The 14,152-nt window shown below is 39.9% G+C and overlaps 1 protein-coding gene across 1 annotated transcript in view; it reads left to right on the top strand.

The window, feature by feature from the left end:
- Positions 1–14,152, top strand: part of col7a1 (collagen, type VII, alpha 1) — a 59,498-nt gene that overhangs the window by 42,520 nt on the left and 2,826 nt on the right. The window contains exons 86-108 of the mRNA XM_074669127.1: positions 1,437–1,517; positions 1,622–1,690; positions 6,342–6,377; positions 6,715–6,774; positions 6,867–6,911; positions 7,005–7,040; positions 7,990–8,025; positions 8,112–8,171; positions 8,251–8,376; positions 8,451–8,522; positions 8,663–8,698; positions 8,788–8,847; positions 8,963–9,007; positions 9,436–9,471; positions 9,616–9,651; positions 10,757–10,813; positions 10,906–10,977; positions 11,333–11,404; positions 11,502–11,537; positions 11,631–11,711; positions 13,395–13,448; positions 13,601–13,654; positions 13,763–13,825. Of these exons, the coding sequence (XP_074525228.1) occupies positions 1,437–1,517; positions 1,622–1,690; positions 6,342–6,377; positions 6,715–6,774; positions 6,867–6,911; positions 7,005–7,040; positions 7,990–8,025; positions 8,112–8,171; positions 8,251–8,376; positions 8,451–8,522; positions 8,663–8,698; positions 8,788–8,847; positions 8,963–9,007; positions 9,436–9,471; positions 9,616–9,651; positions 10,757–10,813; positions 10,906–10,977; positions 11,333–11,404; positions 11,502–11,537; positions 11,631–11,711; positions 13,395–13,448; positions 13,601–13,654; positions 13,763–13,825 (1,323 nt within the window). The remainder of the gene's footprint in view (positions 1–1,436; positions 1,518–1,621; positions 1,691–6,341; positions 6,378–6,714; positions 6,775–6,866; positions 6,912–7,004; positions 7,041–7,989; positions 8,026–8,111; positions 8,172–8,250; positions 8,377–8,450; positions 8,523–8,662; positions 8,699–8,787; positions 8,848–8,962; positions 9,008–9,435; positions 9,472–9,615; positions 9,652–10,756; positions 10,814–10,905; positions 10,978–11,332; positions 11,405–11,501; positions 11,538–11,630; positions 11,712–13,394; positions 13,449–13,600; positions 13,655–13,762; positions 13,826–14,152) is intronic.

The following is a 14,152-nucleotide window of genomic DNA, read 5'->3' as shown; positions in this document are numbered from 1 at the left end:
GATAAATGGCAGCTTCGGCTGAGTTTTGTGTCAATGATTTGAAACAGTGGGGTTACAGAAAGTGTGATTAGTTCTACCTTCAGCTGCAGCTACACCTCAACATGACATACACACCACACTGACTTTATTTCAACAGTGACCTCGAAAATGATCCTTTCTAGTGTTGTATTTTTGATAAGTATGTACTATTTTTGCAGTATTTGGCTATAAAGCACTGATTTTTGTTTTATTATGAGTAAAATAATAAGAAATATTAAGTTTTCTCACTTTTTTAAAGAAACAGAATCAGAAGAAGTACTGTTGAAAATAGAATAGAATAGAATAGAATAGAATAGAATAGAATAGAAAAAACTTTATTTATCCCAGGGGGAAATTCAGGAGTCATAGCAGCAATCGAGAAAACAAAAGTAAGAAAGTGTATAGAAAGTGCAAAAATGTCCATAACCAAAAATATGATGATAGCTTGTCCATCATTCTCCAGTTAAGCCAGCCTCCACCTCCACAGGGTCCAGGACTGAGCTTCTATAGCAGTATGTTCAGTCTCTGTCTCCTGTATCCTGTCTGCTCACAGCAGGTGGAGTTCTTCCAATGTGGCGTTGGTGTCTGATGTTGGCTCCGTCAGCCTGTGAATAGCATGATGCTACTCTGCCTTCTGGTATTCCCTCTGTTGTTGGGTTAGCACAGCTAGATCGTCCATCTTACTGGCAATAGAGAGATGGAAGGACAGGTCAATGTCATCACTTCTTAGCTCACACCTGGGTACCAGCATGTCGTCCTCACCTCCTTCTCTTCACTTCTGGAAGACATCAGGCCTTGCACCAGTTAGCATTGACATGCTATGGGCTGCTAACACCTGATTTCACATATAAATAATGCGGCCATGGTTACATGTAGGATCTCCAGAAAAACACAAGAGCAAAAATAGAAAAATATCACTGAAGACACAACCAGTTTGGTGTCCATGACTAAGAAATGAGCCATACAAAGTAATTATCCACTTCAAATACAAAGATGACGAAAAAGAGACGTAAAAATCACAAGAAACAGACAAAGTAGAGAGAGCTGCCGCAACAGGCATCAGGCGCAAAGGCTGTATTATGGTAGTCTTAAAGAATGAAAAGCTGCTTTTTATAGAGTACACAAGATCAAAACCCCAGGATGGCTCCCAAGTTTTGAATATATAACATTATCAGAGAAAGGTGTATTTAAGTAGACAGAATATAATATGATGAACACTTGATTGCTATTAATCACATTATTAATAACGTTTTTAGTCACACTTTGAAGGCTGCGCTTTTTGAATTTAAAGACAGTTTCAGGATGGACTTTTTGAATCAATGCTGCAATGTGCAATGTGGTCTGAGTGAAACCCTAACTTAGAGGTAGGAGACAGCCTCAAAGTGTTTGTCATGCTGATAGGTTATACTGCTTTTTAGGGTGAAGCAGGTAAACCAGGAGTCCCTGGCAGAGATGGGGTACCAGGCAAAGAAGGAATACCTGGATTACCAGGAAAGCAGGTGTGTATACTGTGTAAACTTCCTCACCTGTGTACACAGCATGTGGTCTGCACTGCACTGTTGTTGTAGATATCGATGTCTTCATTGTGTAATTTGTTCCTCAGGGCATCGCTGGACCTCCAGGCCTGGCTGGCTTAAAGGGGGAGCAGGGAGACAGCGGTCCTCCAGGGAAGGTGAGAACATGCGTGTCTTTTCAGGTCTGCCCCTGGCTATAAGGACAGTGAATGAAATTGCTTTTTGCGTTTGGCTTTTTTAGATATGTTCCCAGCTACAGACTGATTTTCTGCCTGGAGTAATAAAAACATTTCTGTCATGCTATAATAATCTTCCTGCTGCATGAGTTTGGTCTGATGCACAGCAAAACTGTTAGTTGACTCTTCTTACGTTACCTTCAGAAGTCATGATATGAGAAATAAAAAAGTATTACATTTAAAGGAAAACTGAAAATAAAGGTATCTTCAGAAGTTATCTCAGACTTTTGGTCCTAACGAGACTCCTTCATGCTGCTTTGGTTTTCCACCTGGGGCTGGGCTGCCTCTAATCCTGTTGGTTTTTCCACATACATTTCCCCTGAATTTGCATAGTTATTAAATTTGTCTGGGGGGCTCCCATTGTTAGCTGTCTCCATTAGCTTTCATGTTCTAACTCTGATTTCTGGGAGTCAGCTGTAGTGAGCACAATAAGCAGCCTGCTATGAGAAAACCTCAGAATAAAATCTTTTTCTGTCTGACCCTGTTAATGAGGGGATCCGACTGTGTGCAGCCAGTGGTTTAAAAGACAGCCAAGTCAATACAATTCACACAGTGTATATGACAAATTTGACAAATCTTTCATCTGTGAATTGTGTATTATATAACAAGGTCAAAGATAATAACACGCTGTCACAGTTAAGTTACACCAGGTAATTGAAGATCAGTTCTTTTTTTTCCCCCTCTAAATGTGATCAATAAACTCTGCCAACCTTATCATTGTAAAGGTTTGATTTATGACCAATCATTTCAAATAGGGATGTTCAATACCACTTTTTTTTCAGACCTATACCAGTACGAGTACTACCTTTTGAGTACTCACTGATACCAAGTACTGACAATACTTGTACTTTTGATACATAAAATATTTACTGACAGTGACAGATGGTTTTTGAACATAGAGAGCTCAGTCACTCTACCATTAAGCCCAAAATAAAATATGAAAAACTCTTTCTGATTTTACAATTCATATTTAATAAATGAACAGAAGTGAATATTAAACTAAAAAATGTTAGTGCCTTAGTTATTCTTTTTTTTTTTTTTTTTTTTAGAAAAACTGAAGTGCAAAGTGAAAGAATTTAAGTGTTCACTCTCCCTAGTTCAATCATGTTGTCTAATCAGGAGCTGATGCACATTTGCTGTGGTGTCAAACTGCAGCAATGTAGCGCCAACCTCTGCTATCTGTCCGATACGGGTACTGATACTGGTACTCGCCAATCTCTTATTTGAAAAGACCTCTGTATTAGAGGTCAACTCTTAACTGTAGTTTGATCCCGGCTTCTGCACTCACATGCCGATGTCTCTGTTGCAAGACGCTGAACCCCAAATTGCTCCCATTGTTGTTCAGCTGCATGTTAGTGTGTATGAATGAAATTAGCTAACACTGATGGTCCCCTGTTACGGCAGCCTCTGCAATATGTGTGTGATGTGTGAATGGTTGTATAATGGTATAATAATCACAAGTGCATTTACCGTCAGAGCAATTCACTTTGTGAATTAGACTTTGAGATGGAGCTGATAGCGGGCACAAATGATTCGTACCTCTTTGAGGTATTCACAGACAAACCATTCTTAGTGAACCCCTCATCAGTTTTGAACTAGAATAACTCCTTTCTGCTTTCTGTTATTGAGCTGATATTAGAATATGAAATTCGCAGCAAATCATCCTGTGCCATTTGGTGAGTATTTTGAGCATGGATTAGGCAGAAGTACAGGGATCTCTTCCATGATGAGCTGCCTCAGGGAGTCATCACTTATGTGGCTGTTATTGATTGGCATTCAAAGCACAAACACTCTGGCACATATTGACTCAGTAAAATGAGTTTTCACAAGTTAAGTCTGCATTGCTGGAGTACACACACCCTTAACACACAGGTCCGAATAATTTGTTCCAGTGCAGCCCTGAATTTTTCCCTTTTTTTTCAGAGTTCTAGCTAAATGGGAGAAAAAAAACCCATGGAGGTTTGCATGGAGCCTCATATACTAAAAATAGCCAACCATGGATGTGAATTTCAACTAAATCCATGCATATATTTATGGAAGATTGCCTCAAGTGTTTTATCAAAGTGCTATCAGTTTAAAGATGTCTAAAGCAAACCTGTGTTGCAGTGCATTGATTCTTTAAAATCATAAAAAAAGAGAAAGATGATTTTATTGTTATGTATAACTGGAAAAAGAGCCTGGAAACACCTCCGACAAGTGGTTTAAACTGTGAGAGTAGAAGATTTGATAAGTTATGTTTAAGATGCAAAGCATCATATGCAATCTTGTTAGATAAACATGTCCTGGGCCTGTGAAAGCAGAGGTGAATTTCTGAGAATATTTTGCTGATTTGCTGTTTACCTGGACTCTTCCTGCCTGACTATGATACGATAGGATTGCACCACTAACACTGAATAATTAATGCCTGCCAGTTGTTTATAATTGAGAGACTACGGGCATCTGTTAAGACAGATTGGCTGTGGTTGACAAAATCTGTGCCAGTTCTGCCAATGAGGATCTCATTCAGCTCAATTTTAACTCTGTGAGACCGAAAGTGACAGAGAAGGTCACATGCATGCATAACATCTTGAGCTGGAATCATATCGATACAAATTAGAGTAATATCATGTTAACTTTCATTGAATTCTAAATTATCTGTCCTTGTGACTGGACTTGTTTTGTTTCATAATTTGCTCACTGTTGTTTTCTTTGACATTGTTGCTGGTAGATCAGGTTTTCACTCCTGAATGAGCAAGGAGAAATGAAACTTGTTAGCCTGCAGCACAGATTTTTGTGATGCAGGTCTTGAATATGTCAGGTGAGCTGCCAGGTTGCATAATGACACCTAGTAACACATAGATTCACCAGCTGCTCAATAAGAGCTGCAAGGTTTTCTGAACATTTTGACTGGAATTCTGCAGCTTGCATTTACAGATGTGGAACAGATGTTTAACAGCTGCAATGTCACATGTTTGGTGTTGTGTAGGAAGGCTTGAGCCTTACCTTGTTTGTTATCACTTCTACTGTGTTTTCATCTGAGTCGAGGAGTTTTCAAAAGATAGGTATGTTATTAAGTTATTTGTGTTTGGCTGTTCTTTAGCTCACATGCTAAACTTAACTTGTTGTTAAGTTTTAACTTTCAACAGAAAGAGGACTTAAATGTTTCATCAATTGATCATAGCAAAAATCAAACCACTACAACACCACTGCTTATTGTTTATTGTTTAAAAGGACCCCATTAGCTGCCACCAAGGTGACAAGCTAATCTTCCTGGGGTCCACAGAGAAAGACAACGCAAAATATATTACATGATGCACATGATAGTTACAACAGCCACAACTCACAATGCAGATCTTTAGTCTTAAAACATTATAGACATCATTACAACAAACATCATCAGAAAATTGTGAGATTAGTTATTATTTTCACAAGTTGTCGTCATCAAATAAAATCACCTCCACTCATCTATTTACAGCACATGCTCAGGTATTCAGGTATTTAGTTAGTGCCTTCTCAGCTGGGGCTTGAAAGATGACTTGCTACTCAAATTACATACGCCCAGGGGGAACTTATTCCAATGATTGATGGCACGGTAAATAACTGTCCTTTTTAGGGCATTTGACTTTGGATGTGGCAACAAGATCTGGCCATCTTCAGCTGACCTGGTAAAATGTGAATGAAGCTGACTGCATCTGACAATTCGTTAGTAGAAAAAACAGGTTGAGTAGAAAAGACAGCCACAACTGCTTGGAGTTTGAGATTTTTTTGTTTGTTGCATTTGTTCTACTGGTTGAAAGTTTCTTAAATAGAAGACAAAGATATGGAGTTTATAGCATGTAGGTTGTCTTTTATTTACTGCTACCTCTGTTGTTTGTTGACATGATGCACAAGGAGTGTCTCTAACAGCTCCCTCACTGTTGACAGGTTCAGCACCTTGGACAGAGCTGCGGCGACACTGTCAGGGGGTTCACCAGTTTGATAAATAACTAGGCAACTCTGGCCCACCTGCTCACTGGCTCCACCATTTGTTTATACACTCACACATACACATATACAGAAACAAAGGCTGAATGATTCGCATTTTACAGCACCAAAGCTTTGAGGGACTTTGATAACAGACCCGTTTCAGTCTGCTTCACTCTTGACCCAAAGAACTTTTCTTGGTGTTGTGGCCTTTGTAAGCCAGAAAAAGAAACACAGCAAAGACCCTAACAAGTTGTTCCTAAAAATACCCCTGGTGACCCATGTAGCTTTTTTTTACAATATGAAATTGTGAGGTAAGGTGAGGTATTTATACATATGTCTTGAAGCAAGTCATTATTAAACTTCCTCCTGTGAAAGGGCAGAAAAGTTATTTATTTTCAACTACTTCCTTAAAGTGTGGTTATTACCATTATTAAGCATCAGGGGTTGCACTTTTCACAGTCCTTGCTGAGGATATCAAGGCTCTAACCTTTACAGCTCAAAAAATAATGGCAGGTCTGACATGCTACTTAAATACCAGGCTATTAAGGACATATATATCTGAACAAGATCCTAAAGTATGCTTCACAGGTAATAACTATTATTTCCTCTTATTTCTTTGCTCTTGCAGGCTGTGGCTGGACCCCCGGGACCCAAAGGAGAACGGGTGAGTCACTGATACTGAAGTAGCGATACAGAGCTTTGTTATTCCTCCATGATGGTGACAGTGTGAACATCATGTTAATGGACTATAAGTGGCCCTTTTATTAGCCATTTTCTCTAAGACAAATATGCATGCCTCATTTCTTATTATCTTATTGCATCAGAAATGCCTCAATAAAAACTTATCAAATTTGGTACAAACACAAAACAGACAGTAATTGGACTGTCTTTCTGTGTTTTATTTTATTTCCATCTCAGAAACTGAGAATTTTCTGATCAATTAGCAAAAAACTCCCAGTCAGAGTCGTGGATTAAATCTAACCAGAATTGGTTTTCTGCAGGGTTTGCCTGGTCAAACGCTGCCTGGCGTGGCTGGAGAGAGAGGTCTAAGTGGAGAGAAAGTGAGTCCCTGTAAAGAGATGCACAACAGCCATGTGAGAAAGTGTTGTGAAGACCTTTTGACTGAAACGAAGAGTTTTATGCCTTTTTTCAGGGAAACAAGGGGGACAGAGGTGGTCCTGGTCCAAAAGGAGAGAGGGTGAGTACCACCAGGCTACAGCTTATCACATTCTGTGAAGTCGGAGTTGACATCACAACATGATGGCAACATGTGATCTGTTTGTAATATCAGGGAGTCGTTGGTGAATCTGGAGAGCCTGGAGAAGATGTAAGTATTAAAACTCACTTTGAATTGAGACTATAGTTACCCCGAAATCAGTACAATTACAGAATGAAACTAGAAAAGCACTCAGAGAGTGCAGACCTCTGCCAAGCATATTGTGAATGTCACGCAACACTCTAGTCCTTCTCTAATGTTATACTCTCTGTCAGCAGACTGTCTGCTTTGGTGTTAGTTGCAGGTTTGTACGATAATTTGTTACCTGACAGTGTTGAAAATTATGATGACCCAGTACATATTTCATATTCCAGATCTAAGTATCCAGAATATTTCCAGGATCTGGATACTACTTTTACATCTGTCAGAGACGACAGTAACCTTGTCTTGTACTGTTTTGCAATCCAACCATTTATTGTGAAGTTATATACACATATGGTGAAAACAGCCCTATGTTACAATGATAAAGAATCCTGGAAATTCTGGATCGAGATGGTAATCCAGATCACCTCCAAAAATTAATCACTTATTTGTTATCCCATTTTGAACATCTCCTGAAAATTTCATCAAGATCCATTCATTACTAAATATACATGTAATTGTTTTGTTTTTTAAAAAAAAAAAACATAAAATAAAAAAAATGTTTTGTTATGCCCAGGCAGACCAGATATTATTTTTTAACTTAACTCATACCTCTGTCTTTCACACTGCAATTAAAGTTTCCTGGCTTTCCATTTAAAGGTGTTGATTGTAATCTCCTGTGACACCCAAGGTGTTGATTATCTGTCCCCCTTCAGGTTAACAAGGCATGCTAACTCTAATGACAAACAAGCATGCCTTCACCAGAATGTTAATGAAGGCTATACAGAGGTTTGAGAGGCAAAAACTGTTTAAACAAACTCCCGCCGCACTTTATTGGAAAAGACATTGAGTAACACTTTCCAAAATAAAGCAGTCAGCTATTCCAACGGTAATATCTCAAAATTTGTTGTGTTTTCAGGGAGTGAATGGCTCTCCTGGGCCAAAAGGAGATAAGGTGAGTTCCTGTCATTTGTTAGGAAAATTTGCCTGAAATGAAACCTCCATCCTTGTGACACTTCTGTCAAAATGTTTTCATTTCAGGGAGAGAGGGGAATTGGACTGACAGGTCCTCCTGGTCGAGACGGGCCTCAGGGTTTGAAGGTGAGTGGCATTTGGTGCCCCTCTGATTGGGATATTTAGACAAGCCAGGCATCAAAATCTAACCTTGAGTCTAATTCAGGGTGATCCAGGCCTCCCTGGTCCAGCTGGTCCTCCTGGATTGCAAGGGAAAACTGGTGGTGCAGGGCAGCCCGGCCCAGGAGGAGAAGCTGGACAACCAGGACCTCCAGGTCCACCTGGGGAAAGGGTAGGTGGGGCTGCAGATGGAATTATATAAATTATATGAATGATGGGATTTCAGTTAATGAGGTTTTATTTCAGGGTGTCCAAGGATTTGCAGGCCGAGCAGGAAATTTAGGACCCCCTGGTCCTTCTGGACCACCTGGAGATGCAGTAAGAGCTGATCTTCATTTTTTTTTTTCCTTCCAGAAAATACAATCAAATAAAAAATTTAATCATAAGAGGTGTGAGTGAAGGAGGTAAATTGACAACAAGTGTGATTTATGATTCTTTCATTTAATACTTTGTTCTAGGGTGCCCCCGGCACCAATGGGATCAAAGGGGACAAGGTGACTATCCAAGCTGACACATATTTCTGTCTCCCTGATTAAATGTTAAAGGATCCTTTGAAAGGTTTTCCTATTATTTTTGTTGCCAGGGGGAAATCGGTGTAGGAGTCCCTGGTGTCAGAGGGGAGCGAGGAGACGCAGGGCCCAGAGTAAGACGCCACTGTATATCATTCAAATGTAACCTGAAATAAATTTTCTTTTAGCTGATTCAGTCTTATGTTTGTGTTTTCCATTTCCTGTCTGTGTCTGTCTCTATACTCTTAGGGGGAGGAAGGTCGTGCTGGCGTGGATGGGGAAAGAGGATCAACGGTAATCATGGCGTGTTTGTCATCCATTAGTGCAATGTACCCTAAGCCTTTCAGCAAAAGCTTTTAGCATCCCTTTCATATTCAAGGACCAAATGCTACAGGAAGCAATCCATAAAAATGTAAAGAAAAAAAAAAAAAAAAAGAGAAGAAGCAGGAATCTTTAACATCAGAGGAGCTGCTTGATACTGGGGAAAAATGTAGCCCCTTAGATAATAGAACAGAAATATTGTGCACCTTGTCCTCCCTCACAGTACTTAGAAACTATCAATATAAGCCTGCTCATTCTATGCTCACTGTTTAATCAGGGGGTTCACCCTGAAGTGCCACGACATTACTGCTCTTACATTAAAGTTCTCTGTAAAAAGAAACAGCCGGGGAGGAGAGATATTCTCTTTTTCAGAGCACATTGTGTCATTGTGTGTTCATCAGGGTCCACCAGGAATTCGAGGAGTCCGGGGAGAGAAGGTGAGTATGATCACTTCTTTCTACCATCAATGTTAAAGTGACATCACTATATTTTGTGCAGCCCAAGCCATACTGTAAAGCAGTGAATTTAATTTACACGCCTCAATGAAATGCTTTGCATTCAATCTTTCTCCTTTTGTCCAGGGAGATAGCGGGCCGCAAGGTGACAAAGGAGAGAAGGTGTGTGTGCATTGTAATATCCAAGCTCCACTCCTGCTCCCCCCTCACTTTCTCTTCCTCTCTTGCTTGTGTATTTGTTTGTTTGTTTGTAAAGATGACAGGGGAGCAGAAATAGAGAAAGAGTGAAATAAGATTTATTCATGTTGCTGTTTTTGAAGGGGGTCTCTCACAAGATCAAATCTGTTGATAGCCACAGGAATACATGAATACACACAATGTTAATAAGCATTGATACAACAAGGGGTTGCAAGAGCACATTGAAGGGGTTTGCTTTTCTGACTTTCACCTGGTAGAAATAGTTTTTTCATTATCTTTACCCATAAAATTGGTTCTTTAACCTAATTAAACTAAGCATTTCACTATGGAGCTGTCACAAAAAACCGTAATTTACAGGAATTGCAGATTGATTAGGTATGGGCATCTAAACAAAAAAAGAGTCCGGTATAAGCTCAAGAACAAGTCTCTTGGGTTTGCACAGGACACAAAGAAGCAGGGTAAAAAGAAGGAGGTTTGATCTTTCATCCAAACCAATCTGGTCTTGTTCAGTTCAGGATTGTGTTTTTGCTAGACAGACAGGTTGAGAGAGGGGGCACAAAGGACACAGAAAGCCACACACAAGCATACAGCTAGAAGAAATATCAGGAGAGCACAGCTACATCTTGAAAGGTCAGATGTTAAAAATTTCAGCATCGAGCAAAGAGTTGTACATTCAACCTTTAAAGATAAGGAATAGGTCAGCCTCACTGGGATTACGCTTATTTTGATCTCTTTTGGGAGTAGGGTGAGATGGTATCACACATGCTTGTTCTGTGATTGCAGCTCAAGCTGGAGCTCATTAGCATAGCATTGCGCCAGTTCAGCATCTGTTTACAGAACATAAAAAATTCAGTGTGGTCAATATTAATGCTTATTTCTGAGTCAGATTTACATTCTTAATGTAATAAAGTTTTCTTTTTTTCCTGAAGACTTGCTCCTTGTATGACTATCCCCGATGTCACCCTAAAGGCTTTCTGGCAGAGAGGCCTAGAGCTAAATGTCTCCCATAAATATAACAAGATGAAACATCTTGTGTTGATGTTAAGCAGCGGTTTTGTCTCTCTCACAGGGGGACACTGTGCTAGTTGGAGGACCTCCAGGGGAAAAGGGCAACAAAGGAGAAACAGTCAGTAAACTCCTCGATGATGAATTAAAGTGTTTAACGCAGCCAAACATCCACTTAGATCTTGTTTCATCTCCTAAATTATTTTTTTTTAGGGTGACAGGGGACCCAAAGGTGTGCAAGGAGAAAAAGGGACAAAAGGCCAGGAGGGACCTGCTGGGGAGACGGTAATTTAAAAAAACTTGCCAATGTCTATAATTATTTAACGTCTCAATAACTTGTCATCACATTTAAGTTACAAAACTGTAACCGCATGTATTTCTTGAGTATTAGGGGGTTGGACATGTGGAAATGAACATGTAACGTAAGCTGGGTTGGAGACATAATTTCAGTGGTATTTTCAGTTTAATGGCCAGGTAGGATGACTCTTCATTGGCTGACACGCAACATGAAAAAAAGCATAAATCATCACAGGAAGATGACATTCAAACCGTATTCTTATATTTCAGTAACAAAATCCGCAGAAATGATTTTGACTTTACAAATGCTAAGTGTGACTTTGTCCTGTGTATTTGATACAAGGGTTTAAGGGGAGAGCCAGGGGAAAGAGGATCCACTGGATTTCCTGGTGCACGTGGTCCTGGTGGACAGAAGGCAAGTGACACCGAGCAAAGAGGTTTATTGTTATTAGATCAGAGCAAGTTCCTAACTTCACCTTTCTCGTTGCTGTTCCTCTAACCTTTGTCTGCAGGGTGAAGCTGGCCTACCTGGAGTACCTGGTGAATCGGTGTGTGGTTCTGATTCCATCTGTGTGCAGATTTCAGTGTTAGATGTATCTATAATGCACTGAACAAGAGATGATTTTTGTTTCTGTTTTCAGGGTTTATCTGGAAAAGATGGACTGCCTGGAATAAAGGGGGACAAGGGAGGGACTGGCATTGTTGGAATGAGAGGAATCAAGGTATCTACATTGTTTGTGTGTGTTGCCATGACACAGACGTGAGTTTGTTTTGTGTGGTCTCAACCTTGAAGCTTCTTTCAGGGGTGGGTGGTGACTATCACAATTTTATGATTGCATGAAATTTATATAATTACAGAAAATAAGCGCAGAAGGTGCCAGAAATATTTATGCGGAATATTTACTTTCACTCGAGTTGTGAGTTGTTGTCACATTGTGATGATTAATACCTGGAAACAGTTGTTTGTTCAGCCTGAAAGACATTTCTCTCACTTCATTTATTCATTTGATCTCTGATTGAATCACTGAACCGACCAGACTTTGACTACATCTCAGAGGTGTACAGGGTGACTAGTTGTTTCTTTTTTTTAATGAAATTTTATTCCTGATTAAGTCAGGTGATGTCACCATTTTTTGCAAGACAAACTAGTAGAAGTATTAAAGATACAGTTTGTAGTATTTAGCAGAATTTAGCAGAACAGACTTGGTTGAAATGGAGTATCAAGTTTAAAAGTGTGTTTATATTATAGAAATGCTTGAATATAACCAGGGTTTATTTAACTAACGTATAATTTTTATATCTACATGGGGATGGGTCTCCATCCAGACAGGCTTCCATCTTTCAATGCCTTGTATAGCAAAAGATGGCAAACTGGTTACATCAATGTTGTTGTATTAAGTGCAAGGAAATGTGTTGGCTTTGTTTGGACACAAGAGAGTGGATGTAAGCAAAGAAATGGTTTCAAAAGCTGCTTTTGATGGTAACTCTGCCGACAATCAAATTAATGGCATTGATTTCTACTCTTTGGCTGAGATACAGTTTTTCCATTTGTTATGGATTTTTTTTCTTTTTTTTTCCAGACCCATTCACGTAGAACTGAAAAATGTATCAACATTAGTTTTGTGGGCACATTAAACAAACTTGATAAAGAAATACTTGTTTTGACAAATGTTGAGCATCTTTGGCTTTGTAGTAAATTGTTTTGTTCTCTAAGCATTGAGGGTTCTGACCCGGCTACCACAGACCAATTGTATCAAGTGTCCTCTGTCCCCAGAAGCACAGATCCATCTTCAACATGCTAGCCTTGCTAAAGGCTAAAACATGAGAAATAAATGTGGACCAAGCATTTACCCTGGCAGCCTCTGCTGCAGCTGTGAAGGTGTTTTGATGGGGTGGATGCATCATAAGTGTTAAAACAGCCTGAATGGTCTGAAGACAAAAAAGTGCCATACAAGTGCAGTTTAACCTCATAGTCACATACTTCGCAGATATAATCCTGAAGAAACCATTTGGATACCTCTTTCCATTTCAGTCAGCTTTTAAGTAAATGAGCAGCATGAGAGTGCAGGAAGAGTTGGAAACTGCATGTACGCTAATCCCAGTGCTTTTGAAAATAATAGCTTCACACTGCAGCTTTCTTTTACCTGTCATTACTTTCTAAACACAACTTATCAAGAAAATTATAGCTCTGTTGCTTTCTACTCAGAGCTGTTCATGCACAAAGTGGATGAAGTACTCAAAGTACTCACACACTGTGGTCACGTTTAAATGGCAGTAGAGAGAGGACCTCGTGCCTGTCTCTTGAAGAGCCCCCTGTCTGGACTGGATTGGTGGATCTGGCCCATTAATGACTCACCAGCACTAACGCCATGCCTGTTTCAGTAATGAAAATCTTGTGTTTCTAGGGTGACCGAGGACCCAAGGGGGTTTGTGGAGGTGATGGACCCAAAGGAGATAAGGTAGGATTGAGGCAGACATTTTTTTTTTCCACATGGAAAAAGAGACGCACAGAAAAAAATGATCACCAGTCCTGAAAATAAGTGATTTAGTCATGTATTTATTGTACGGTCAGCACTTGAAAGTATGTTGATTAAATCTGTCTGTGTTTAAGGGTGATTCTGGCATTAATGGAAGATCAGGCATGCCAGGGAGAAAAGGTGAACAGGTATGACCTCCCTGTGTTAGAAAAAACTGGTATTGTGCTATCTTTTATTATTCTTTGTGTGCTTCCACAAGGCTTGGTTTTCACAGGCTTGCTGTATTTGTTTCCAAGGGTGACCTTGGACCTTCTGGCCCTCCCGGGGTCCCTGGAAAAGAGGGAATAGTCGGCCCCAAGGTTTGTGTTGCACAGTTATTGTTTTGTTTCTCCATACTCTATGAAGACCTTTGTGAGGAGATTTTACCTGGTGAAAAACCAAACAAGACCATCATCAGGGGGCAGGGGGGTTATGGCTTAGTGGTAGAGTTGATTTTGTCCTGAAATGCAGAGAGATGGCTCCCAGAGTAACATGCTGAAGTGCAAGTTTCTTTTGGTGGTATAGCCAGTGGCTTTTTAGTTATGAATGGAACTAGTTAAAACTTATGGTCTCCACTATAGCATCCCTTGACATTGGTATATGAGTCTGATGTGAACGAATGAATGAATGTGCTGAGGCGAGGAGAG

The sequence above is a fragment of the Halichoeres trimaculatus genome, unplaced genomic scaffold (genome assembly GCF_033239565.1).
Source record: "Halichoeres trimaculatus isolate MK-OKI-2021-1 unplaced genomic scaffold, fHalTri1.1 fHalTri1_scaffold_1, whole genome shotgun sequence".
In the NCBI taxonomy this organism is placed as follows: domain Eukaryota; kingdom Metazoa; phylum Chordata; class Actinopteri; order Labriformes; family Labridae; genus Halichoeres; species Halichoeres trimaculatus.
Note: the sequence above shows the minus strand (reverse complement) of the source record. Positions and strands in the feature narration are given on the sequence as shown.